General features: G+C 38.0%; 1 protein-coding gene across 5 annotated transcripts in view; it reads right to left on the minus strand.

Moving 5' to 3' along the window:
• The window catches only part of rngtt (RNA guanylyltransferase and 5'-phosphatase), a 416,785-nt gene that overhangs the window by 337,907 nt on the left and 50,960 nt on the right, over positions 1–27,918 (minus strand). For all 5 annotated transcript variants that reach the window (XR_011953798.1, XM_072553724.1, XM_072553722.1 and 2 more), the window contains exons 4-8: positions 22,921–23,009; positions 15,848–15,923; positions 12,318–12,567; positions 11,580–11,689; positions 5,617–5,718 (exon numbers count right to left, since the gene is read on the minus strand). Coding sequence is in view for 4 of the 5 variants with exons in the window: in XM_072553724.1 (XP_072409825.1) it covers positions 5,617–5,718; positions 11,580–11,689; positions 12,318–12,567; positions 15,848–15,923; positions 22,921–23,009 (627 nt within the window). In the remaining variant the exon portion in view is untranslated. The remainder of the gene's footprint in view (positions 1–5,616; positions 5,719–11,579; positions 11,690–12,317; positions 12,568–15,847; positions 15,924–22,920; positions 23,010–27,918) is intronic.

The following is a 27,918-nucleotide window of genomic DNA, read 5'->3' on the forward strand; positions in this document are numbered from 1 at the left end:
ACAAATTACACCAAACATGTTTTCAGTGACTATTCAAACATAATCCTGGACATACAAAGAAGACATACATGGTTACAAGAAGGGACTGAAGGTTGGTGCAGAACCTGATTTCTACTCAGTGGAAATGGCCAAAGCAATTCCCACAGAAATGTTAGCAGGTATATAACTGTAGAGTATTGCAATATCTACACCAGGGTCTTTCTAAACTTGCCAGAAAAAAAAAGTAAAAATACATAGAATCTCAGATAACAGACGAAACAATCAACTGGCAATCACTTAACAGCAGCAACAGGGGACTTGTGAGCAAAAAAAGTCATCCATCAAATTAGATTTTCATATACCCACTAGAAGGGCACACACTTTGTAAAACTTGCCATTTCTGCTAGCCAGAAGATTCAGGATCACAGATTACCAACATTGATTCTTTATCTATAATTAAAACTGAACAATTTTAAAGCAGTTAATATCATTTTGATTAGATTCCCCAAATGCAAGATTGGTCACAGAATCATAGAGATGTACATCACGGAAACAGACCCTTCAGACCAATTTGTCCACGCCAACCAGATTTCCCAACCCAATCCAGTCCCACCTACCAACACCCGGCTCATATCCTTCCAAACCCTTCTTATTCATATAGCCATCCTGATGCCTTTTAAAATGCTGCAATTGTACCAGCCTCCACCATTTCCTCTGGCAGCTGTAAAACCACAATCGTCAGATTGCTATCACTGAAATTTTTACTTCAAACATTTCTGCCCTATTAAACATAACCTTAATTGGAAATGTTCCAGACTGAAAATTCCAAGCAAAACTTTAAATGCAAATTAAGCGCTGACTTTTTCCTTTTTGAAAAGGAAGTCCACAAATCAAATAATAAACAAAATCATGAGTGCTGTTACAATACGAATAGCAAGACTATTGCCATGACCATGTCATTACTACAAGATTAAATTTCTACTTTCTGGTGCTTGCACAGGCACAGTTGAACACGGACATTCAAAAGGTGCTGTCAAGAAACCCTGTTATATACATATGTACGCAAATGGAACTGGTATGTAATTGCCTACTAGTTGTGCACTAAAAGATGAAATTGTTAAGTTGCCACATTTAGGAAAGATGTTTTAAAAGCTGTAATGTGTGATAATTACTATGGAATAACCTTCATGGCACTACCTTGTTTTACAAGTCTCATGCTCAAAGAAAAACAATACCACAGATATCTAGATTTTTTCCAATCTTTTCTTTTATCTCTCACACATATACTTCACGTTTTTGTTCTTGTCTGCATTAGAATGGAAAGCAAAGTTTTATTTCCTGGCATTTTCCTTTCAGCTTTCAACACCGAACACCTCAAATTAGTAATTCAATCAGGTTGCTAAAGACCCCAGTTATTTCTTGCTTCACTCAGAAATACCTCTATAGAAGGCATTACATTGGAACAGGCATCTGATTAGTATAAGCTTCTCCCGCCAACCTTGCAAAGATTCTGCAGGCAATTGGATGCAGGAGTAATTCTTTCACTGCCAAGAGCAAAATTGAGACCATTCTCTGCATCCTTCCATTCCTTGATTATATTTTACTCCTTTAGACTAAAGGCAAAAAATGATTTAGGTCATAGATTAATCCATGCTGTTCTGAAAACAGTATGAAGCTAATTCTCCAAGGCAATGGCCATCATGCTTTGCAATGACAGCCAATAATATTTAAGATCTGGTGAAACATAACCATTGAGTATAGGCAAATGTGACGACCAGTTATCATAGAATCAAGATCATGTCTCTGGACCAGATGTCAAATACCTCCTCTACCTTTCACTGCTATTATTGGGCTATTTATGCTCGTCTTCAGGGCACTTTCAGTCAGCAGTAAAACACAAGAATGCAATTTGCTTCAAATTTAATGCATCCAGAAATAAAATATGCCAAAATTTCTCATTTTTAAGCCATATTCTTTGCCAGTAAACAGAACTATTCTGTTGTCCTTCAAGACTGGCCCACTTCTCCTTCCCCAACCCAATCACTCCACTGCCATTGAATTCTCCTTCAGACTTGTCCTGCACCCAAAATGTTTTCCCACAGCAATTATAACTTGTGCACACTGACTTTCAAATTACTCCTTCTCAAGAAACTTTCAAAAATTGATTGTAGTTGATTTGCAGGTAAAGGGACAACTGGCAAGTGGGAGGCTTCCCTTTATTGCTTAGACAATTGAGTATAGAAGTTGGGGTGTCATGTTGAGATTATACAATATTTTAGTGAAACCATTTTTGGAGTGCTGTGTACAGTTCTGCTCACCATGCTATAGGAAGAATATTAAATTGATGAGAGTTCAGAAAAGATTTAACAGGATGTTGCTGGAACTGGAGAGTTTGAGACATAAGGAGAGGCTGGATAGGCTGGGACTTTTCTCACTAGAGTGTAGGAATTTGAAGGGTAATCTTATAAAGGTTTATAAAATCATGAGGGGCACAGAAAAGATGAATAGCAAAGGTCCTTTCCCTAAGGTGGGGGAGTTCAAAACTAGGGAGCATATTTTTAAGATGAGAGGAGAAAGATTTAAAAGGGACCTGAGGGGCAACTTTTTCTCATAGAGGATGGTTCATATGTGGAATGAACTGCCAGAGGAAGTAGTAGATGCAGGTATAATTACAACATTTAAAAAATGTTTCGATAGGTACATGAATAAGATATGGGCCAAACGCAGGCAAGTGGAACTGGTTTGGTTTGGGAAACTTGGTCAGCATGGATGAGTTGGACAGAAGGGTCTGTTTCCATGCTGCATGACTCTATGACTCAATAATTGTGCTTCTAAGAATCCTGACCCAGAACCAAATTTGGTTATGATTACAGAGCAGTAAACTTTTGCTTAAAATTTATTTGAAGTTTGGGAATTCCACATCCTTATTAACAAACTTTAACTTTACAATATCAAGTCAAAAATGTAGAATAGCTTCCAATATCTACCTTATGCCAAAAGGGCTAAAAGTGAATTATTCTATAATTAAGCAATATTTTGACACTCTAACATCGACAATCAATGAGAGCGAAAAATTAATCAGCAAACTGTGGTCAAGCACAATGAACTACATATTAAATGGCAGTCTGAGTCACAAAAGCTTCATTAACGCTCTGATCTTCCTTCAAAAGGCTTTCACTCTTCACTCCAGGACTCTACTCCTTAACTACTGCCAACATCATTTCAACTTGGGATTGCTTAAACACTTGCTCATCTCCTCCCCACCACCCCTTCTCCCATCCCTGTTAACATGGAGTCTGCATGTAGCACCAATCCACTGCTAAGAACCTCTTCTTCAGTTCTTCGGTCAGTGATTGCCACACAATGTGGAAGATTCTTCCTTTCTGTTACATTTGGCATGTCCTTGCTTTCTTCTGGTCTCTTTGCTGTTTCCTCACAACTCCTGGATCCTTTTTCAGAGAGTCGGTGTGGACTTGTTGGGCCGAAGGACCTGTTTCCACACTGTAGGGAATCTAATCTAATCTAATCTTTCCTGTGACCTCTCTTTCTCAGGATTCCTGGATACCATCCCGAGTGTTATCTTTCTCAGGTTACCATTTTTCCAGAATTCCTAAATCCCCCTTCAACTGCTTCCAACCGCCTTTGTAACAAACTCTTCACCACCCCCAGTTCAGTTAGCTCTCCTTTCACGGGGCACATACTGGATTCCTTGACTCCAAATTTTCATACCAGATTACCTAGCTGGAGTGCCCTTTAAGGATTGCTGGGCCTCTTATGCGGCCTCCTATCCCAGTATCCACATCCATGAAAATTAGGCTTGCCAGGAAAGAAAATTGGCCATGCACTTCACCCAGAAGAAAGCTAGGTTGGTTTCATAACAATGTTTTCCATTTAATATTTTATAGTCAGTTCGCTGAGGAAAGAACAATATCAAGGAAATCAGAAAAGAACATCTGAGAACATGGAGTGGATTGATTAACTTTTAGTGCAAGATTAGTTGTTTTTTACTTAATTACTAATTTCTGTTTGGTAATCTTTTTTCTTCCAACCTATATATAATGTGAAGTAAACCATGTTTTTTGAAAAATTGCTTTATAAATTTGCTGGATGGAAACCATTAACACAATATTAAGAAAGACTAAAGCCACATTCCAGTGACTTAATCACTATACCTTATGATGCCTCTACACTGTATCTATACTCCAAGGCCATTAAATGGCACATATTTATCTACAAATCTTCACCAGAAACAACTGCCTTGAAAGACTATCTCCTAAACCATCTGCAAAGCATCCAGACAGCTGGATATTCAACTGGGTGGATATAAACTGTTAAACATAATCACTTAGACAATGGTATTCTGGCTATGATTGGATTAAGTCTGGATATAATCTTATCAAGGAGGCGAAAAAAAAACTAAAGGGCTGAGGAAATCCAGCAAGTCTCACAGCATCTGTGGAGAGAAAAGCAGGGTTAACATTTCAAGTCCAGTAACCCTTGATCAAATAAGCCAGACACCTAAACATTATACCACATTATTTAGAGGCAGATGCATGGGCAATGTGACAAACCAGCTAACGCTGTGTTTATTTTCTTTGCAAACTGACACAAGCATTTGACACTAGAGAATTTTCAACCGTGTGCTGGTCACTCTCTAAACAACTTGCAAGTTACAAACCCTGTGTTTTTTTAAAAAAACTTACCATATGCCACCAATAGAAATTTTAACAATTACAACACAGCAGCCAGCTTCAAAATAACAGATAAACCATCCATACCTCTTTAAACTGCTATGATGCCTCACTCAGTAAAATGGCTAATATCAGTCACATCAACCTTCAAAAGTTCTATACCCTTTAAATTTCTTAGATTACAAAGTGGGAAGATAGACTATTTGCGCTTGAACTTGGAGCATCTGTAAGAACTTCAAGACTCTAAGTTAGATCATTTCATTATCTTAAACCAGGTTATATGAAATAAAAAAACAATCATGTTCATTTTTACAAAATATCAAAAGGAAACTCAAATAAAAACCGAAAGAACTGCAGATGTTGTAAATCAGAAACAAAAATAGAAATTGCTGGAAAACCTCAGTAGCATCTGTGAAGAGAAATCAGAGTTATTGTTTAAGGTCCGGTGACTCTTCCTCAGAAACAGACACCAGACCAGAAATGTTAACTCCAATTTCTCTTCACAGATGCTTCCAGACCTGCTGAGCTTTTCCAGCAATTTCTGTCTTTGTTTCAGAAGGAAACCTGCCTATTTGGATCTTATATTGTCACAACATATAAACACTTAAGCATTCACTGAATGAACAAGCATATCCTTTTTTTTAAAAAGAGCCTGGTGAGGGCAAACAAAGATTGGGAAAAGAGGAGAGACACCCTATCCCTCTTCAATTGGTCATAATAAAGGTTAGTTGAATTAAGAAATAGTCAACACAGAATAAGTTATTTTTATACTCTAAATAAATTTAAAATATAACATGCAATGCTTGCAAGACAATTAAAATGTTCAAGATAATGCAATGGCTCTTCATATTGTTACAATGATATGGAACCTATAAGCAAAAAAGAACAGCAAGTTACGGTTTCAAATCCAAATGATTTGAAAATCTCAAAGCAAACAAATACTCACCGTACCCCATCTGCTTTCCAGCTGACTTTATATGGCTTTTGTTCGAGAAATTTAATATTCTGTTTGTCCATGGAAACAGGCTGGGCTCCAGGAAATCCTGCCCTGGATTAACAGAAGTTCTATTACCAGACAGATAGAAAAAAAATACCAAACATATGCATCTTACAGTTTGATCTTGGGAAGAAACACCTTAAGTACAATTCATTCTTAAAGGCCATTCTCAGTGTGTCAAAGATCCACCACTTCAGGATTGCATTTCACTCCTTAGATGGTGTATGTTATAGAGGTTAAAAAAAAGCAACAGAAATTCAAATTTTCCACCATTTCAAACAGCTCTCATTGTTAGCATAATGAAAAGCAAACTAACAATTTAGACAACAAATTAAACAAGTACATATCTCTGTACAGAGGGACCTCGATTATTCAAATACCAATGATCCGAAAATCAGATTGTCCAAAGGAGATCTCGAGGTCCCGATAGAAACATTACGTCAAAGATGTGTTTCCAACAGTGATCGCGTCTTTCGTTTACAGTGATTAAACAGGCACTGTCTCCAAATGACTGACCTCCTGCCCTCTCTCTCTCTCCCCACACTTTCCCTGGAGTTCTACGGATGGGCATACCCAGGGGCAGAGCTGGACGGGGGGGGGGGGGGGGGGGGGGCAAGGCGGGGGTCAATGTTCGATGGGGGTTGGGTGGCAGGGGAGGGTTGGACTGGGCTGGGGGGCAGGGGGAGGTGTTGGACGGTTGGGGAGCGGTGTTGGATAGGGTTGGGGGCTGGGGGTGGTGTTGGGGGTGATGTTGGAGGTTGGTGGCAGTGTTGGACGGGGACGGGGATGGGGTGGGGGGGTTGGTCTCACAAACTGTGTGCTTCTGCAGTCTCCTGAATGGAAAGCAGAATTTTAAAACTCCACATTTAATCAATTAACCAAATAATCGATTGTCTGAACAAAATAGCGCTCATCCATCTCGTTTGGATAATCGAGATTGCCTTGTACATAAATGACCGACACCCCTTTTAAATCAATTAGATTGTAAGTAAAAACTTTACCCAACATAGTGCAGTTAGACCGTCTTTATTATCTTACAAAGGCAAAATACTGCAGATACTAGAAATCTGAAATAAAAACAGAAAATACTGGAAACACTCAGCAGGTCAGATAGTCACGCAAAACGTTGGCTTCTCCATCTGCTGATGCTGCCTGGCTTGCTGTATTGTTCCAGCCTCCTGCATGTCTACTCTGGATTCCAGCATCTGCAGCCTTTTCTGTCAGTAAATGATGACAAACATTTCAAGTTGTGATCACCCTTCATCAAAACTGAGGACAGAAGTTCTGAAGAAGAGTCACATCAGACTCGAAACATTAACTCTGTTCCTCTCACCATAAAGGTTGAGTTTCTTCAGCATTTATTTCAGGTTTCCATCATCTGCATATTTTGCTTATATTAAAGTGAAAAGTGTATTGTGTTTTGAGTAAGGTGAAGGAGGGAGAATCTAAATGAACAACAAAAAAGTTCTGCGATAAAATGGAGGACAGAAGAGATTAAATAACAAAAGGTTGCATGGTACAAAAGCTAAAAGGTATAATGGGTAAAATAAGAAAACAAAATCCACGTCCAAATTGGGCACGAATGGCAACACTTAAGCTATCTGGTACAACACTAAAGAGTAGAGAAAGAAATAAAGCAAAGGGAACCTCGCCATTCACTTTGCATCTGGGGAGGTTGTGGTTCAGTGGTAATATCACTGGACTAGTAATCAAGAACCCCAGACTAATGTTCTGGAGCATAAATTTGAATGCCATCACAGTAGATGGTGAATTCTGAACTTTAAAAAAAATCAACAATTAAAAAAATCTACAATTAAAAAGCGAAACTAAATGGCCATCATGTTATTATCATTGTAAAAAACCCATTTCTGAGAACTGATCAACAGTTCTCCAGACTCCAGACTCACAGCAATGTGGCTGACTTTTAACTGCCATCTGGGGAATTAGGGATGGACAATAAAAGCTGGCCAAGCCAGTGACAACCACATTCCATAAATGCTTAAAACTCTAGCCAAAAAACAGAATTATGCAGATCGTCGACATCTCTCCACCCTGGAGGCTCCCTGCCTCTATTGCTGATGAAGGGCTTTTGCCCAAAACGTCAATTGTCCTGCTCCTCGGATGCTGCCTGACCTGCTGTGCTTTTCCAGCACCACTCTCTAATATAAACTCCCTTAGGAAATGAATCGAGGGAGACTAGATTCTGGAACAACTAGGGCTCAATTTTTCGCATTCTCATCTCAAAATCATAAAATTCCAGGTTTAAGCAGGCTGAAGAGTGACAGGTATTGCATTTTGGTACATCAAACCAGGGCAGGACTTATACAATAAATGGTAGGGCTATGGGGAGTGTCACCAAACAAAGACCCCTAATGGTGCAGGTGTATTGCTCCTTAAAACTGGAATCGCAGATAGACAGGGTGATGAAAGTGGCGTGTGGCACACTTGCCTTTCTTGGTCAGAACACTGAGTAGAAGAGTTGGGATGTCATGTTGTAGCAGGACAGGATCATTGGTGAAGCCGCTTTTAGAATATTGGGTACAATTCTGGTTGCCCTTCTGTAGGGAGGATCTTGTTAAACCTGAGAGGGTGCAGAAAGGATTTACAAGGATATTGCCAAAACTAGAGGGTTTGATTTATACGAAGAGGCTGAATGGGCTGGAATTTTCTCCCCTGGGGCATAAGAGGCTGAGGGGCGACCTTAGGGAGGTTCATAAAATCAAGAGAGTGTATGAATAGGATGAATAGACAAGGTCTTTTCCTACAGCGGAGGAGTCCAAAACTAGACAGCATAGGTTTAAGGTAAGAGGAGAAACATTTAAAAGGGACCTGAGCAGTAACATTTCACAGAAAAGGTGGTGCATGTATGGAACGAGCTGCCAGAGGAAGTGGTGGAGGCTGATACAGTTATAACATTTAAAAGGCACCTGAATGGGTATATGAATAGGAAGGATTAGGAGGAACATGGGTCAAATGCTAGCAAACAGGACTAGGTCACATCGTGATGTCTGTTCATCGTAGACGAGTTGGACTGAAGAATTTGTTTCATTCCATATGACACCATGACAAGGAAATGGCAGAGCAGTTAAAACAGATCTTTTGCACCAGTTAAGTGTAAGATACTGCAAATATCCCATAAATACTAAAGAATATGGGGGAAGGACTGACTACCATTATCAGCTCTAGAGAAGTAGGACTGGACAAACTAATGGGGCTAAAGACATGCAAGTCCCCTGATCCTAATGGTTTGCATCTTAGGACCTTAAAACAGGTAGCTACACTGATAGTGGACACATTGGTCAAAAATTTCCTAAACTTCTTGGATGCTCAAGAATTACCAAAGGATAGGAAAACTACTTAGAAGGGAAGGAAAGACAAAGCAAGTAACAATAAGCTGATAAGCCAAATGATAAATGTTAGAAAAGCATTGGAAGCAACTATTAAGGAAGTAATAACAAAACACTTGAAAAATCATAATCTAAATCAAGCAAAGTCAGCATGGTTTCATAAAAGGGGAGATGTGTCTGACTTTTTTTTAAAAAGAATTTTTCGAGGAACTCTCAAAATCGATAGAGGGGAACCAATAGAGGTGTTGTATTTGGAGTTCCAGAAGGCACCTGACAAGATACCTCACAAAAGGTTACATCATAAGAGCCCACTGTGTTGGAGTAGGACTGTGCATTGATAGACAACTGGCTACAGGCAGGAAATGGTGAATGGGTTAGAGGTTAATTTTCAGATACGTTATCTATGACCAATGGGTTCACAGAGATCAGTGGTGGGACCACAATTGTTTACAATAAATAATTAGAACTTGGAAGAAGGAAGTGAATGTACTCTAGCCAAATTTGCAGATGACACAGATGATCTGTGTTAAGACAGATTGCGAGAGGAACACAAACAGTTTACAGAGAGATTCTGAAAGGTTAAATAAGTGGTGGCAAAAATTATAATGTAGGAAAATGCAAAGTTGTTCATTTTGGAAGGGAGAATAAAATAACCGTTTCTTCAGGTCTTTTGGGTGGTGAAAGGAAGAACAAAAAGGAAGATGTGGGATAGAACAGAGAGTAGGGGAGATCAAATGATAAAATGTCATGTAACAAATAGTAAAAAGAATGGTAATAGTCATAGTAAAGTAACAAAGCATTGGTCCTAAGTGAGTGTGATTGGTAGCATAATTAACAGCTCTGGCTGAAAACAAGAGGAACATGAAAAACCACATTTCAGTTGGCTATTAGCCAAAATAATAACCAAAATGGGTTCCAGAGCCCATTGCCTGAAATTGGTGCTTTCTTTCTTTACTTCAACCATAACTACAACCAGGTAGACGGTGTCCCAGTGGTGTTATTGCTAGTCTATTAAACCAGAGACCCAGATAATGTTTTGGTTACCTGGGTATTGAATCCTGCAGGCGGGAGAATTAGAATTCAATAAAAATCTGGATATAATAATCTAATGATGACTACGAAGTCACTGTCAATTCTCAAGAAAAACCTAAATGGTTCATTAATGTCCTTTAGGGAATGGAATCTAACATCTCTACCCTGTCTGGCCTACATGTGACTCCAGACCCATAGCACTGTGGTTGACTCTGAATTGCCCTCTAGACAATTATGGATTGATAATACACGCTTGTTTAGCTAGTGACACCAATATCCCATGAATGATTTTTTAAATGCTCCTTTTGCCTTTTGTTCCATGGTATGTTCAGTGTCATTTAATCTCTCATCCTTTCTACCCAAACCCAGACATAGCCTTTTGTTCTTCTAACCCCAACTCCCCATTTCAAAGGCACACGATTTCAAAAAGCCCATAGCGTTATATTCAATTCAAAAAGTAATGCTGGTTCTCTTCCCATAGTTGTTCACAAGCCAAAGTACCTCAAGCATTTGTTTTAATGTCAGATATCCAGCATGTGCTTTTTTTTGCTTTTAATTTGTGGTGCCCATAAGAGGTGCAAATGGCTAGTTTGGTTTTGCCTCACTTGTTTATCTTTCCATCACTTTGTATTCACACAGCTGTTCACATGTCCACTGAACATATCCTTTGTTTTGTTACATTATCCATTACAATTCCCTTTGGTTTCTGTATGAAGAAACATTTTGGCATTAAACGTTCTCTTCTGCCTTCAACCTATCATGGACCTTCCTCTTTGTTCTTCCAAAGCCTCCCCCTTCCCACTTTATCAAAACTCAAGTCATTTCTAGCTTTCTTCATTTCCAATGAAAGGTTATCACTACCTAAAACATTAGCCCTGCTACCTCCAAAGATGCAATTGAAGCTTCTGAATAGTTTTATATTGATACATTTACTATTTTATTTCTATTGTCACCTCAGTCTATTAAACAATAGTTTATACATTTTCCACATTCAACCATGACCGATAATCTAGACAGTAATTATAATGGCTAATACTGTTGAACATTTCTTGATTGAGCAAGTGCAAGGAACACAATCTCCTAACTAACACAAAAGTTTTTGCAAAGAGCTTCCTTGCAAGTGGACTGCAGTCTAAGACATTGCTTGGTCATAGAGGTTCCATGAAATAATTCCTCACCAGTGATTTTTAAATGGTGAATACTTACATAATGAAAACTTCAAACAACCATAGTAACAGATTAATTACAAACAATTGAAACAAAACTATTTATCTGGATCATTAATGCCAGAGGGAAAGCTCACTAATTCAGGGGTCCATGAAATACAAAAGCAAAATAGAGATGCTGGTAATCTGAAATTAAAAACAGAAACAGTTGACAGCAACAGAGCTAAACAGAGAATCTGTGACCTTAATTTAGAAGTAGGTAACTCTGCTTCTCTCCATATATGCTATTAGACCTGCTATGAATTTTCAGTATTTCATGTTTTTATTCTACAATAGATAGAGTTGCCCACAAAAGAAAGTCACTCACCTTTCCCATCCACAGTACTGCTGACATTTTCTTTGGATCTCTGATAACTTGGATGGAATTGTCATTTGCGTCACTCCTTTAACATGCAAGCCTTCCAGAAAAATTGCTCCCTTTTGACAAAATTAAACAAAAATTGCTCTAATTAATCTTATCAGATTCCTGCCAGTTGGATTAGATTAATTTTACACCATTTTACATAAACTTTTCAAGGCATCTACTGGAACACAATCTAATTTTATGAGTTCTACGTTACACAAGATTGGAGATGGAGGCTGAGAAGGGTCAGATTTAACCAATCCTTTACCTAACTGATGTATTGTTTAGATTAGAACTACTGATAGGGTCATTTTTGCAATATTGAGCTGCATTTAATGTTCATTCATCAATAATGCAAAGGCAGTTTGTCTAGCATTTTGGCCCATTTACATTGGATGAACTAATAAGATATACAAACCACTCAAGCAACAAAACGTTTCTGTAGCATTTAAGATACAAACTCCAAGTGGAAAATGGATGATCTTGATGAGCTAAAATCTATTTTCTTAATCTGGGTTTTCTTCTACTCGGATTTCACCTGTTTAAATCAAACTTCAAACTTACTGATTAATTTAGTAAGACTATAATCAATAATGGAGAAAATATCTAACAAATTATAGAGATGTAAGCATTATTAATGGATAAATCTAATTTTGATTGGCCTTAATACTCCTCTCCAAATCCTTGCAATCAGATTCTTACCAATTTAATTCGCTCTTTCCTCCTTTTGCATGGGTTGTAACCTGAAGACCCAGGTTCTGAGTCTTTACTGATCCTACAGCCGTCATCGTCAACATTTTCATCGTCATCCTCAAAGCACCAATCTGGTCTTTCTGGTGGAGGAGGAGCATCTTCAACCTCACCATAGCGACTAAAAAGCTCTTGCAGGTATTCCCCTTTATAAATGCCAGGAGGTCTGGCCTGAGCAAAAGTAGCAACAGCTGCTTCAATACTAAATAACGAAAAAGTACAACAGTCACTTGTCTTGTGTAAGACAGTGGGCTTAAAATAAATCAACTTGCAATCAAATTTCAATCCTATCACGCTCTAAAAGATCTTCATAAATTAGAACGAGAGTTGAGCTCATTCTCCAAAATTCCTGACAACAAAGGAACACACAGCTAGAATACTTGATATCACTAAGGTAATGAATTACTCACAAATCAACATGGTATCTTGTGTTTAAGACTTCATTTGTTTCACAGCTAACCAAGAAGGAATACTGTAGAAATTTCTATTGTAGTAAACAGTCAACTGGTACTAAGTTTATATCTGAGATTGAGGTCAGAGTTGCATTTAAAAGGATCATAACTGTCTGTTTAAAATCATCCAATTTTGTGAAGATGTGTCGGAAATGCATTCAATGTGACTTCACCAATTTGAGTTATGTGTGGTTAGCCTTATGATCTTTTATGCTGTAGAGGTATCTGGCAATTATTTTCAAAAAGAAACTAAGCTATGTAGAAAATTAATATTTGCCTTCGGCCATATGGCTTTAAATTAAAACACGGTTAATAATTGAGGATATTGATGATTTCTTCTAATTCAGAACTCTGTGTAAGTTCCAATAACTTATACGTCACCACAAACATAGAAAGTAATGTTACTGCATGACTGCATCAGTTAATGAGGGGATTTAGAGAGAATAAAATGCAGTGCCCAACAATCAAAAGTAGCCCCCAATGTGAGTTTAAAAAAATGAAAACTTATTTTGTGCCCCAAATTGCACAATGTCTAAAATTGGCAGAATATATTTATAAAACTCCAAAGTATCTAACTTTTGAGTAGAAAGCTTTATCTTGCAGCAGTTATTTTGAAACATTAGGTATTATTCCACACAGAGGTGACTATAAAGGCATTTTTTGTTTGCAAATCTTACCAGATATGTTTTAACAGAATTCATTTCACTTCATTTTTTTTCTAAAACAGCCACAAGTACAAACTCTGGTATCAATCTATTACTGCACAAACTGAGGAAGGAATTCAAATAAAGTTTTAAGTGAAGAAGAATTGGAACACAAAACAATAAGGCTTTTTACTATTTATAAACCATTTAGATCTCTCTATAGACTCCTTGTGTCATCCTCCTTACTTCCCTTGCCACCTAGCTTTGTATCACCCACTAACTTGGCAATAATACATTCATTTTCCACATCCATGTTACTACTACATATTGTAAATAATTGTGGCTCCAACGTGGATCCCTGTTACAGTCCACAAGTTACAGGTTGTCAGCATGAAATTGCTCCTTTTATCCCAACTCTATCTTCTATCAAACTAGCCCATCCTGTCTCAATGATATTACATACTGGATTAGTGGTGCTGGAAGAGCACAGCAGTTCAGGCAGCATCCAACGAGCAGCGAAATCGACGTTTCGGGCAAAAGCCCTTCATCAGGAAAACAAGGAAATCTCTCAGTAGCCTTACTATATTTCCCCAATCAACAGCTCGAAGAAAAGACATGAGTCGTTACTAGTCGAGCTCTTGCATAGAAAGTACGTCCCATGCAAGCGAAGATAATGATAGGCACCATACTTCAAAGTAATTTGTCCTTGAAATACTCCGAAAGTATCTTGCAGAAACCTGCATGTTAGTAAGCAATGCAATGAGGGAGAGAAAGGAAACGGGAAGGTATTCCTGATGAAGGGCTTTTGCCCGAAACGTCGATTTCGCTGCTCGTTGGATGCTGCCTGAACTGCTGTGCTCTTCCAGCACCACTAATCCAGTATTTGGTTTTCAGCATCTGCAGTCATTGTTTTTACCTCAATGATATTACACCACCACCAACACAATGGGTTATTTCTCAAGAAGCATTAGGAGCTGTTCCTTATCAAATGCATTCAGGAAATCCAAATATATTACATCTGCTGGTTACCCTTTATCTATCATGCTTCTTACCTCCTCAAAAGTGCAGCAAATTCATCAGGCATGATTTTTCCTTCATGAAGCCACAATGACTTCACCTGAATATATTATGAGTTTCTAAATGCTCTGATATAACATCTTTTAGAAAAGATTGCAACATCCACCCAACAACAGATGTTTAAAAAATGGTCTACAGTTACTTGGTTTTGTCTCCATTTCTTTTTGAAAAAGGCTGCTACATTAGCAGTTTTCCAATCCTCTAGAACTTTTCCAGAATCTATGGATTCTTGGAACATTACTATCAATGCATCAACTATATCTGTGATGACCTCCTTTAAATCCGAAGATTTAAACCCTTTTTATCGGGGACTTATCAGCATTTTGCCACATCAGTTATGTAGGCCGTATATCCAAACCAATAGCAGACTGTATTAAACATAGCATTTACCATTTGCAGTGAACAGCATCTGACTGTGCTCAACAAGCTCATACCTACAAGCCTCAGATCACCATGTCCAACATTAGATGCAATTCTGCTATTCGACAACATGTAGTGAAAATGTCTGTGCTAAAAGTTACATCAGAATCTAATTTAAGATTGGCAATTGGGCTCTCAGTTTCATTTGGATGCGTTTGGCATGAAGCATATTAACACACAGATCCCTGTTTAATGTAGACACAAAGAATTTGTACATATATTGTACTTTTTTAACTGTGAAAGGTTCATGGAGACTGCCAGTCTCAGTTTCATCCTCCTGATCAATTCAAGTCTACCTGGACTGAGAAACAAGATCGACAGTTAACTGTTCCTGCTGCAAGTCCACACCAATGATGACCTAATCTCTTCTCATGCTGTACAAATTGGTGTTGACCTTCCAATTCTGTCTGTTTCTATGTTCCAGTCCTGACAAGTGTAAGACGAAAAGCAATGCTCTCCTTTTAGAAACGTTTGAACTGTGGAAGGAATTCAAGTTTTAAGTGAAGAAGAATTGGAACACAAAACAATAAGGCTTTTTACTATTTATAAACCATTTAGATCTCTCTATAGACTCCTTGTGTCATCCTCCTTACTTCCCTTGCCACCTAGCTTTGTATCACCCACTAACTTGGCAATAATACATTCATTTTCCACATCCATGTTACTACTACATATTGTAAATAATTGTGGCTCCAACGTGGATCCCTGTTACAGTCCACAAGTTACAGGTTGTCAGCATGAAATTGTGGCATATAAAAAGAAACAAAATACATGCAAACACTTGTGAGGAGTCACCCAGAAAATTGAGAGCTTTCATGAATAAGGAAACTTCTTTTGCATCGACCTGTTGATGATTTAAAATGTATTTCAAATTATGAAACTCATCTACCTCCAATCCATCTTCTCCACCAAGTAAGCACAAATAAGGAACCCAGTTCGATTGAAGCCATGGGTACAGTGTACTCCTGCAAAACACAGATTTATATTAAAAAAGTAAGAATTTATTTTCTTTGTTGAAACCTCCATTTGTAAAGTTTTTCAGTATATGAACAAAATTTAGCTATTTGCCCAAGTAAAACACAGTTCCTCAAACAGTCCAGTGGTGGATCCAATGGGCAGCAGGTAGCAGATCTCAGCTTAGAATGCTGCACAGGTGCTAAATAGATCTATGCCACCTGCATGACAAGGATAAGAATAATCAGCCAAGGTTTAACTGCCAATTTCTCTGTTGGGAACTCACATGCGGTGATCTTTGTACAAGGACCAGAGGGCATTTCTTCGCAATGCCCACAATCGTAAAATCTGCTAATCCTAAATAAATGAAGATAGGCCACCAGAGATACCAGGTAAAAACAATGACTGCAGATGCTGAAAATCAAATACTGGATTAGTGGTGCTGGAAGAGCACAGCAGTTCAGGCAGCATCCAACAAGCAGCGAAATCAACGTTTCGGGCAAAAGCCCTTCATCAGGAAAGCTTTTGCCCGAAACGTTGATTTCGCTGCTCGTTGGATGCTGCCTGAACTGCTGTGCTCTTCTAGCACCACTAATCCACCAGAGATACCAGACAGTGATCATTATTCATGATTTGGAATGTTGGACTGAAGTGTACAAAATCACACAACACCAGGTAGGAGTCCACCAGGTTTATTTGGAAGCACTAGCTTTCTGAGCACTGCTCCTTCATCAGGTGGTTGTGACAACATTGTGGAAGGAGCAGCACTCCAAAAACCAGTGCTTCCAAATAAACCTGTCAGACGACAACCTGGTGTTATGTGATTTTTAACTTTATACATTATTATTCATGGATTCACACTCCAAGAAAAGGAGAACATTAGTGTAAACAAAATAAAATGTAAAGAAGTCAGTGCATAATCAAAATATGCGAAGTCACGACTTATATTGTAAACCAGGAAACATAAATAGAAACTGGAAAAAAAATGTTGCAAGGAGTCATTGTACAGCCTTAATCTAAGAAATTTCACTAAGAATTGGGCAACTCCCTTTCACATAGCTCTCCTAACATACAAAAGAAAGGAAAAATATTGGGAGAGTAAGGTAGGAAATATAAAGAAACCAGTGAATAAAATAAAAGCAATTTTACCTATCCAGTAATCTCTCAGCCTAATGCATAAGCCTTTATACAGAGCATAAAGATAGCAAAGCATTTTAAAGAAAAACATTTAAAAGTTACCTTTACTGAGTATTTAGTGATCATAATTCATAGTGATTATAATTGCTAATGGGATTAAATTATTTTTTGTTATCAGCTCACTGGTCATCAAGATAAGGAAGAATTTGTCTACTATTAACTAGTGGTAGCTAATAATTAGGATTTATATTTTGTTGCAGTTGTTTGTCTTCGGCAAATAAGTGTACAAAAATGATATTAAAACCAAGATTTGTGACTGTCATTTTCATTCCACAGCATAACAGAGCACTTAAAAAGGAAAATAGTTTCTACCAAAACATGAAATGATCAATTTCCCTTCAACATCAACATTGTGCTGATAACATCTTCAACAGAAATAAAATACAAATCTAAAGCTCAGAACAAATTTTAAACCTAATGGAGTGGGGGTTGGGCAACAAAAATCTAAAGACACAGGTGGGTGGGGGAAAGCAGGAATCGAGAGGCAGAAGGCAGGGAACAAGCAACAAAGAATCATAGAATCAATACAGCATGGAAGCAGGTCATTCAGCCCATCAAGTCCACACCAACTCTCCAAACAGAATCCCAGCCAGACCCACCCCACTTATCCAATCCCTGTAAACACCGCATTTCCCATGACGAATCCACCTTGCCTGCACATCTTTGAATTGTGAGAGGAAACAGAGCACCTGTAGGAAACCCACACAGACATGGGAAGAATGTCTGTATGGAGTTTGCACAGTCAATTGAGGGTGGAATCAACCTACCCCCGGTGCTGTGAGGCAGCAATGCTAGCCACTGAGATACCTTGCCGCCCAGGTGAAGCGAATGGCGCAAGAGAGTAAAGGAGTCGGATGAAACAGAGAGCAAGCAAGTTAAAAAGAAGCTTTGGGTGGGGCAGGCTAAGGGCAGGACAGGCAGGTAGAAAACTGATGAGGAAAAAGCATAACAGAGAAAAAGACGGACTGAGAGAAGGCAGTGTGAGAAAAAGAGACAATAGGAAGAAGGCACAGTGAGAACAAGGCAAGGCAAATACTTTTCCCCAAAAATGTTGTTTGAACTGAATATTAAACAGAATATGTGGTCGCACTTCAGTGCCTTCAACACCACAGGCCAATATATAATACTAATTCAACACAATTCATAAAAATGTGATGCAGGATTCAAAAAGGGTTAATATACTTTTATATCTTAAAATAGCTCAAAATGTACTTAAGATATCCAACATAAAACACATTCAGGGATGGTGAATGCCAATTCTGTTGTTTCTGTGGCAACAGCCAAGATGTCTTTCCAACAGATTTCTATTGATGTTATCGATCACTCAGCTGGAAAGTGTCAGACAGTCACTGTAAAAATTGTCATCTGTCTTAGTAATAGGCATCTCTGTTTCTTTGCAAAGTCCTCTTCCTTCCTAGCATGAAAATACTTTGACAGTTTCCAACAGTGTATCTCTACAAGAAAGAGAAATTACCAAGCTTTCAACCACTTTGCATTTTTCTTCGAAGAATAAGCTTCTATATAAGTTTCTACATATTCAGCCGTACAAATCTTGCTTCATATGAATATATTATCTCATTACAAGAGCAAAAGGCAAGTTTAAAAAAAAGCAGAGCTCAATATACAGCAAAAGGATTCTTATACCATGCAAGATAAATAGTCATGCTGCAATGCTTTAGATAGTTCACAGCACATTGAAAAAATGAACATTAGTCAGATTTCATTATCCTCATGGCAGAGAAGCAAGCATTAGTCAAGGTTCTATTTAGATTTTTATGGAGTTAAAAAAATGTAGGCATGGATATTGGACATGGATATTGACATCTGCATTCATTCTCCTGCAATCCATCCCTTCTGAAGATTCATAATGCAATAGGAAAAACATGATCACACCCAGTCATGCCCACACTCAATAGCCATACACATTCTCGCTGGAAAGTGATTGAGTTTACTGGCAATTGATGAAATCGTGTGCATCTGGTTTATTTATGAAATATCAGGGTTGCTAGTAAGGCCAGCATTTATTGCATAACATCAATGTGCCTCAGGAAGTTGGGGATAAGTTGTCTCTTGAACCTTGCGAAGTCCATGTCGTATAGGCTTACCCACAGTGCTGTTAGGAAAGAAGCCCCAGTATGGATGTAAGTTTGCTCACTGAGCTGGAAGGTTCATTTTCAAACGTTTCGTCATCATACTAGGTAATATCATCAGTGAGCCTCCCGTGAAGCACTGGTGGTATGGTCCGTTTTTTATGTGTTTAGGTTCCCTTGGGTTGGTGATGTCATTTCCTGTTCTTTTCCTCAGTGGGTGGTAAATGGGATCCAAGTCAATGTGTTTGTTGATAGAGTTCCGGTTAGAATGCCATGCTACTAGGAACTCTCATGAGTGTCTCTGTTTGGCTTGTCCTAGGATGGATGTGTTGTCCCAGTCAAAGTGGTGTCCTTTCTCATCTGTATGTAAAGTTACTAGAGAGAGAGGGTCATGTCTTTTTGTGGCTAGTTGATGTTCATGTATCCTGGTGGCTAGTTATCTGCCTGTTTGTCCGTGTTTGTTAAAGTTTTTGCAAGGTATTTTGTAAATTACATTAGTTTTGCTTGTTGTCTGCATAGGGTTTTTCACATTCATTAGGTGCTGTTTTAGTGTGTTGGTGGGTTTGTGGGCCACCATGATGCCAAGGGGTCTGAATAGTCTAGCAGTCATTTCCGAGATGTCTTTGATGTAGGGGAGAGTGGCTAGGGTTTCTGGACGTGTTTTGTCTCCTTGTTTGGGTGTGTTGCTGAGAAATCAGCAGACTGTGTTCATTGGGTACCCGTTCTTTTTGAATACACTGTCTAGGTGACTATAGCAAAGAAAAGTCTTTTCGGTGAACTTGACAGGGTAAACGTGGACAAGTTGTTTCCCCTTGTGGGAAAATCTAGGACCAGAGGCATAATTCCAGAATAGGGGATCAAATATTTAAAATAGTGATGAGCACTACTCTCAGAGGGAAGTGAATCTGCAGAGGTCTTTACCACAGATGGATGTCAAGGCTGGGCTGTTCAATATATTCAAGGCTAGGATAGACAGATTTTTAAATTCTGGATTAGTGGTGCTGGAAGAGCACAGCAGTTCAGGCAGCATCCGAGGAGCAGTAAAAATCGACGTTTCGGGCAAAAGTCCTTCATCAGGAATAAAGCACTTAAATGTTAAATAAAAGGATCCAGGGCTATGGGGAGTTGAGGATTATCAGATCAGCCATGAGCTCTCTGAATGGCACAGCAGATTCAATGGAATAAATGGCTTCCTTCTGCTACTGTCTTATGGTCAAGATGTTAATGATGGGTAATTCAGCTTTGATAATATTAAATATTATGGGAAAATGGCTAGACTCCCTCTTTTACATTGAATGACTGTGGCCACCTCTTAGCCCAAATCTAAGTGCTTTTCAAGTCCTGATGCATGCGCAATTATTTTAGTATCTGAGGAGTTATAAATACTACCAAATACAGGGCTATCACCAATGAACCTTCCCATTTCTAATGGACCATAGGGCAGCTCTCATTACAGAATTAATGATTTAACCAGAGGGTCACCATGCCTCATGTTTGGAGAGAGAAATTGAAAATGAAAACCCTTTACGGTAACCTCAGATGGTGTGAGAACTGAACTCACACTGTTGCTGTCACACTGCATTGCAGACCAGCCATCCAGCCAACTGAGCTAACTAACCTCCCAAATTACAAGTGAGCCACCGCTCATTCACAGATTGCTTTATTTTAATGTGGAAGCTGTACCAGAGTCATAGCAAAGGAACCAGAACACATTCAAAAGTACAAGTTTAAATATGCTACCAGTCTGCATTCACCAAAGATCTACCCATCAAAAATATTTAAAGTGGTAATAATATACTTATACAAGTAGCTGACTGTGTTACCTTCCCAGTCGGAACCAATTGGCAACACTACAAAGAGGCCATCTAGAGGTAATTTAAGTGAATTTCTTAGAATTTCCACAGCAAAGGCTATGCTAAATAATAACACTACAATAAGAACAAAATAGGTCCCCAAACTTTAATAAGCTGGCTTCAAAAAATGGTGTTCATACAGCTAGGCAATATGATAATTTTAATATTTAAAAAGTGATAAATGCTGTACTTTATGTAACATTTATATTTTTTCCCTCTTCACCCCATTCACAACTCCACAGCTTTTTATCCAATACACGACAGGAAACATATATACTTGATATAATATTTCCACCCACAACAAGTTGGGTGAAAGTACACACAAATGTTATCACAAACTATTTTAGGTTGTTCAAAGCAAGTAGCAGGTCATTCAAGTTTCATGGAAATAAAATATGTGGAAGATTTATACAGTGGTACTTTCCACCTACTATTGTAGGTGAAGAGGGAAATAGAATACAGAAAATTAAAATACTGTAATTCAACTGGAGAAAACTCTACAAATGCCAGGTATGGTGCAACAAAAAAAAAGGCAAACTTACAGACATTTGCTTCATCAGCTCCAAAAAGATGATTACAAAACAGCATTAACAAGAACTTAATTGCAATGAGGAACACAGGAACAGCAAGCAGGCCTTATATCTTCCCAACACAGTTGCAGCAGGGCTGATTTTACATAATTCAATTTACCCTCATTGCTGATTGTATATTTATACACTTATCTAATTAATATCTATAAATCAGTCTAAGTCTTGGAAATTTTCAATTCGTCCGTCCATACACTTTTAAGAAAGCAAGTTATAGATTTTTATTACTTTGTGCATCAAAAACTGCTCTCTCTCTTAAGTGACCCAGATCTAATTTTGTACCATTGTTCTGGACTCCACTACCAGAGGTAACTGCTTACATCAACCACGTTGAATAATTTGGTTATTATAAAGCATCTTCATAACGTCATCCATCAACTTGCAAATTTATAAATGTAAATTATATTCATAATTAATCCTCTAATTACAGGCAATATCCTGACACATTTTCACTACACCTCTTGAAATACCAATATATTTTTTCCTCGATTTTTGGTGCCTAAAACAGATTGCAGTACTTCAAATGGAGTCTGAACAGAACTCCACGTAAGTAAAGCACCTTTTAACGCTCCATTCATTTTTGATTACTTAGTAAAGTAGCCTTTAGTGCATTGATTTAGCCACACCTCCTAGATTCTTGCCATTATAAAATATTGCTTTTCAGACCTGAAGTGGATGATCCAGACTTCCACATGTCTGCCTTGTTTGCCAAGTCTCAGTGGTCTGTTGCAGCTTCCTGCTCCCTATTTTACAATTTATCATGTTTTTCATTGTCATCAATCAACTTGGATGTAGTGTTATTTTTTCATTGAAGAATATGAAGATTATATACAATTATTGTTTATATTTAGAATTGGAGGCAACACTGAGATGTGGATCACTAATTAGGATTTATTGGAAATTTCAATCTCTAATTGGCAAGCTGTGACAAATGGTGTTTCATAATTCCACTTACTTCTTCCCAATGACTTAGTTATAAAGCTCCCCTTTACCACTACTGTAAATTATCAACATTGTTGCTCTCCTTTTAACAATTTGAAGATCCTACAAGCTCCCAGTCATGCTCAATTTTACCAAGGTCTCTTCAATGGCAACAATATTCAGCCAATTCTATGCTTCTATAATGTAAAATAAGTCAACTATAGTTTGTACATTCCTCATACTTCTGGACTTACTGTTTAGATTTTTCCCTCCAAATGATGTAAGATCGTAGAACAGTAAAAGGTAATATTGTAATAGGATTTCAAAATCAAAACAAACTATGTTGTTCCCCATACATACCTATTAATTCCATGGGGTGCTGCATTATGAAATGCTCACACAAACGAATGAACATGTTTGTTACCTCCTCGGTGGGGCACTCAGCATGTCTAAACAAAATAAAATCAAAATCTAGTCATATACACATCACAATGACAACTGGTCAAACCCAAGACAGCTTTTAGTTTTTGAAAACAGTAAATGTTAACCAAGTTCATGTGTCCCCGAATCAATTGTACTTTCAGCTTAACAGATTTTAGTTACAGATTTATAATAAGGAACATTACATATTTATTAAAAGGTTTCCTCAACTTACTTGGTTCAGGTATATCAGCTAACACTAGATTAGAACAATACATTTTGGAAAGTACAAAAAGATTTCAATTTATTAACAAAATAAGGCTAGATTACAAACAAAAGATGAATGGCAATTTAAGATTAGAATGTATTGAGCTATACTTATAAACATTGCAACTAAGTTTATTGTACAATAGAATTAGTTCACAGAATGTATGTTGGATAGATAGAGACTGACATCTAATGTCGATCAGAGTGTATTACACATTAAGAAGTTGTTAACTTTAACAACATGCATTTATATCACAGCTTTAACATAGTAGAAATGTTACAAAACAGAATTTGACTCACAGACATACCAGAAAATATCAGTGCACATGACCAAACATTTCTGACCAAATGTGTAACGTTTCTTTAATAGGAGCAAAGAGTTTACAATTAACAGGCATGAGAGACAGTTAAGGGAAGGAATATCTCAGATTAAAGTCGTTGACTGCCGAAGACATAGCTGCCAATAATGAAACGATTAAAATCAAGCTTGTGCATGAAAACAGAATTGAAGGAACAAAAATTCAAAGGGCTGCAGAGTATTAAGAGGTTACACGGATGAGGCCAAACAAGGGATTTGGAATCAAGGATGAGAATTTTAAAATCAACGCAGTGTACAACTGAGAATTAGTGAGCTCAGGGATGAAGTGATATGAGACATGTGGCATACTAGGACATGGGTAGCAAAATTTTACACATGAAATAATATTTGAATAAACAACTAGCAAAAGATTCAGAGTGATTTCTGCCAGCTCCAGTGTCCATGTAAGGATACAGTCTCCTCACTCAGGTATTCATTCAAACTTTCAGAAAAGAAGAAGTCCAGATGCAACATCTGGGTTTGAGATTAGAGCCATTTTTAAGGCCTGCGACTGAAATCAGGCCATACAAGACTGATAGCCACCCCAATTCACTGTTTTAGAGAACTTAACATTATTAGCATTCAACTTAACATTGAGCAAATAATTTTAAATGTGACAAATTTTGAACGGTTCCACTGAAGGCAATTAGAAATTGTGTGAAGCTGCCAGAGATTAGCCACTTAATATAAATGCTTCACTCCTTAATTTAAATATTGGTTAAATAACTGTTCTGTTTAAATACTCAATCATTACTGCTCAAAAGGAGCCAATTTGGCCTGATGTTTCTGTGCCAGCTCTCTGAAACAGCAACTGAATGGGTATTAAAGTACACTCCTTGCCCTGTACACGTTCAAAATATTTTCTCTTCAAATGCTGAATAAATTCCTGTTTGAAAGCCACAATTCAATATGCTTCCATCAGGCTCTTAGCTGTTACATTCCAGATTCTAACTGCTGTTGATGGTTCATATTGCCATTGGTTCTTTTGTGACTTAGCCAAATTGGTGTCCTATGGTTCTCAACCATTCCATCAATAGGAGCAATTTCTCATTTTCTACTCTGTTCTACTCTGCCAGATCTGCAACGGTTTTAAACATCTCTATCAAATCTACTCAAATCTTTTCTTCCCCAAGGAAAAGAGCTCCCAGCTTCACTAATCCATCTGGATAAGTGAAATTCTGCATCTCTGCAGTCATTCCCAGAAATCTTCACTGAAACTTTTCTAATGTCATCACATCCTTCACAGAATCTGATGCCCAGAACCAGAAACCGTGTTGTAAGCAGGTTTATTTTTATTTGTTTGTGTACAGCTGTGAACAATGTTAATTCAGCCAATATTTGGGAACAATAAAGAAAGGAATCCCAGTGATCTCAAAGTCAAGGACCAATTCCCGGAACACCTACCAAATCTGTGGTCAGAGATGTGTGTCTACGATTCATCAGCCATATAAGGACCCAAAGAATCAATCACGAATGACATAAAAGTTCTGAGGTAGACAATTATGCTCGTTAGCAAGTAACTGATGATGACTGGCTGTCCTAATTGCCCTTGAGAAGATGCCTTCTTGAACTATTGTAATATATGGGGTGTTGCTAGGAAGGCAGTTCCAGGATTCTAACCCGACCAACAGTGAAGTAACACAAACAAAATTGCAGTTTAGGATGGAGGTAGCCCTTACTAAAGCTAAGCTTGTTTTTCAAGGAAGGAGAGGGAGCAGATGAGCGTGGTGTTGTCAGGAGTCTTTTAGTGAAATGCTGCAGTATACCTTGCAAGTGGTGCACACGGCTGCCACTGTACATTAATGGTGGTGTGAGTGAATGTTGAAGTGGATGGGGTGCCTGGCTTCATTGTCCTAGAAAGCTTCAAGCTTCTTAACTACTTTTTCAGCTGCATATACCCAAGCAAAGAGGGAACATTCTATCTCAACTTTACCTGTGCCTCGGACAGGCTTTGGACAGTCAAGAACGAGTTATTTGTTGCAGAATTCCTAGCCTCTGACCTCGTGTTGTAGTCACAGTGTATATATGGCTCTTCCAGTTCAGTTTCTGGTCAATGGTAATCCCAGAATGTTGTTAATGAAAGATTCAGCAATTCTAAGACCTTAAAACATAGGAGAAGTAGGAGGCCATCGCGTCCAGCAATTCTGCTCCATCATTCAACAACATAATTAATGGCTGATCTTCTAATCCTCAATTCAACATTTTTCCTCTTAACCTTTGGTTCTGTTACGGATTAATAATCTATCTCAGCCTTGAATACATTTAATTCTGCTGTGACTTTCCCATTCTCTGTAGTATTTTGCATTTAAAAAAATTCACAGATTCACTGTCCTCAGAGAAGAAATTCCTTCTCATCCTGGTCCTAAATAGGCAACCCTTGATTCTGAGTTTATACCCTCTGATTCTAAACGCCCCCACATAGGGAAAGAACCTATTCATATTTACCCTGCTAAAAATCCTAAAGTTCATTCTTCTAAACTACAATGAGTATAGATCTAAACTAACCTACTTTTCTACACAAGATGATCCAAGCCCAGATCAACTGAGTAAATACACTCAAGACTACCTCCAATCTCAGTAGGTTTCTCCTTAGATAAGGAGTCTAAAAAATGGTCCACAGTATTCTGGGTGAGGTCTAACTAGTCTCTGGAAATTTTAGCAAGATTTCCCTATTTTTCTATTCCATATCTATTGACACAAAAGGCCAACAATCCATTTTTCATCCCTATTACCCACTCAACCTGTATGGTAGTTTTATAACCTATATATAAGGACTCTAAACTCCCTCTACACTGCAGACTTAACTACTTAAGTAATATTAAGCGCCTTTATTCCTGTCAAAATGCGTTGGCCGGGGTGGTGGGGGGGGTGATTTTTAGTTGCATCACACTGTAAACTTTTGCTAAAGTTTACAGAACTGTAAATTTATGGAATTTCCATATGAAAGAACTGAAACCAATAAACTGAAACTAAGAGATGAGAGACTTAAACAATCCAGGTCTTTTTCAATATATAATTTCAGTTGCATCACACTGTAAACTTTCGCTATAAATTCTGTGCCTTACAATCTTATACTCCACAAGCACGTGATGAAGGAGCAGCACTCCGAAAGCAAGTGCTTCCAAATAAACCTGTTGGACCAGAACCTGGTGTTGTGTGATTTTTAACTATGATAATATAAAACATAGACAATTAACCTTCAAATTTTATCATCTAACTTAAAGGCCTTGGGCTTTTATTTCAGAGAAGACGGTTAAAAATGAGCTGGAACACATCAAGATGGGGCCTTCAAAGTCACCTGGCCTGAAAAATAGCCACGTTCAACAGAAATTTACAAAGGAATGTCCAAAAACATGGCTAAACCAGTCTACCACCATATCCTTAAAGGACTATCTTAGGGTAATTGCTTGGACATTAAAATCATCATCTGGATTACAACCTTCAAGTTTCTCTTGGCACAAGACTTCTTGATGACAAGTACTGCTAGAACAGAAGACCATTCTCAAAAATACTTTGCAGAAAGGATAAATGGGTCTCTGACAATGACCATCCAAACTTTTCAAAATGAACTATGCTCACAAAGCTCCAACAGCCAGTGTTCACCCTTCGCAAGCAGACATGATTAGAAGCTTGTAGTTTAGTTCCAGAACCCAACAACCTCCAGAATCACCAAGGAGTCATTCTTGCAGAATGCAACTAGCTCATGCTGCAATTTCTCAACATGTCAGAAGTTGAAATAAATCAGAGAAAAATGATTTTAAAAATCAAATAATAATAGTACCCTCAATGAAAAGGATTTATTGCAACTTTAAAAAACTTTTTCCAGAAGAACAACCAGCACAACTCCAATAGAACTTGAAGATCAACATTGGAAAGAATAATTTATAAATACAAGAACTGCATTTTTCTCCCTCCCCAATTCCACCATCTTAATCCTGCTCACAAACTACTTATGCATGTGTGTTCGTGTTACAGAATTCAAGACTGGTTTTTAACTTTTCAACAAAATTTGTATCTTACTTGAGTGAGTGTATAATAAGCTAACTCCTTAATTTTGATCAACACAAAGCAATCTGTCTGGCTTGCTTCTTTGTATTTTTAACATACAATTCATTAAGGAAATGTGAGGAAAAGGACAACCATTTAACATTTTTAAATCACTGTTATACCACCAGTGAAAAGAAAAGAACTTATGCATCCCACCAGACTTGGTTCTGAAAGGCAAAAGGTAGAAGTGAGGGTATGGCTCAGCAGACCAGTAGTTCTAGAAACATTACACTATCTCATTGGATAGGTTTACAGTCACCCCACCA

The sequence above is a fragment of the Chiloscyllium punctatum genome, chromosome 3, assembly GCF_047496795.1.
Source record: "Chiloscyllium punctatum isolate Juve2018m chromosome 3, sChiPun1.3, whole genome shotgun sequence".
Taxonomy (NCBI): domain Eukaryota; kingdom Metazoa; phylum Chordata; class Chondrichthyes; order Orectolobiformes; family Hemiscylliidae; genus Chiloscyllium; species Chiloscyllium punctatum.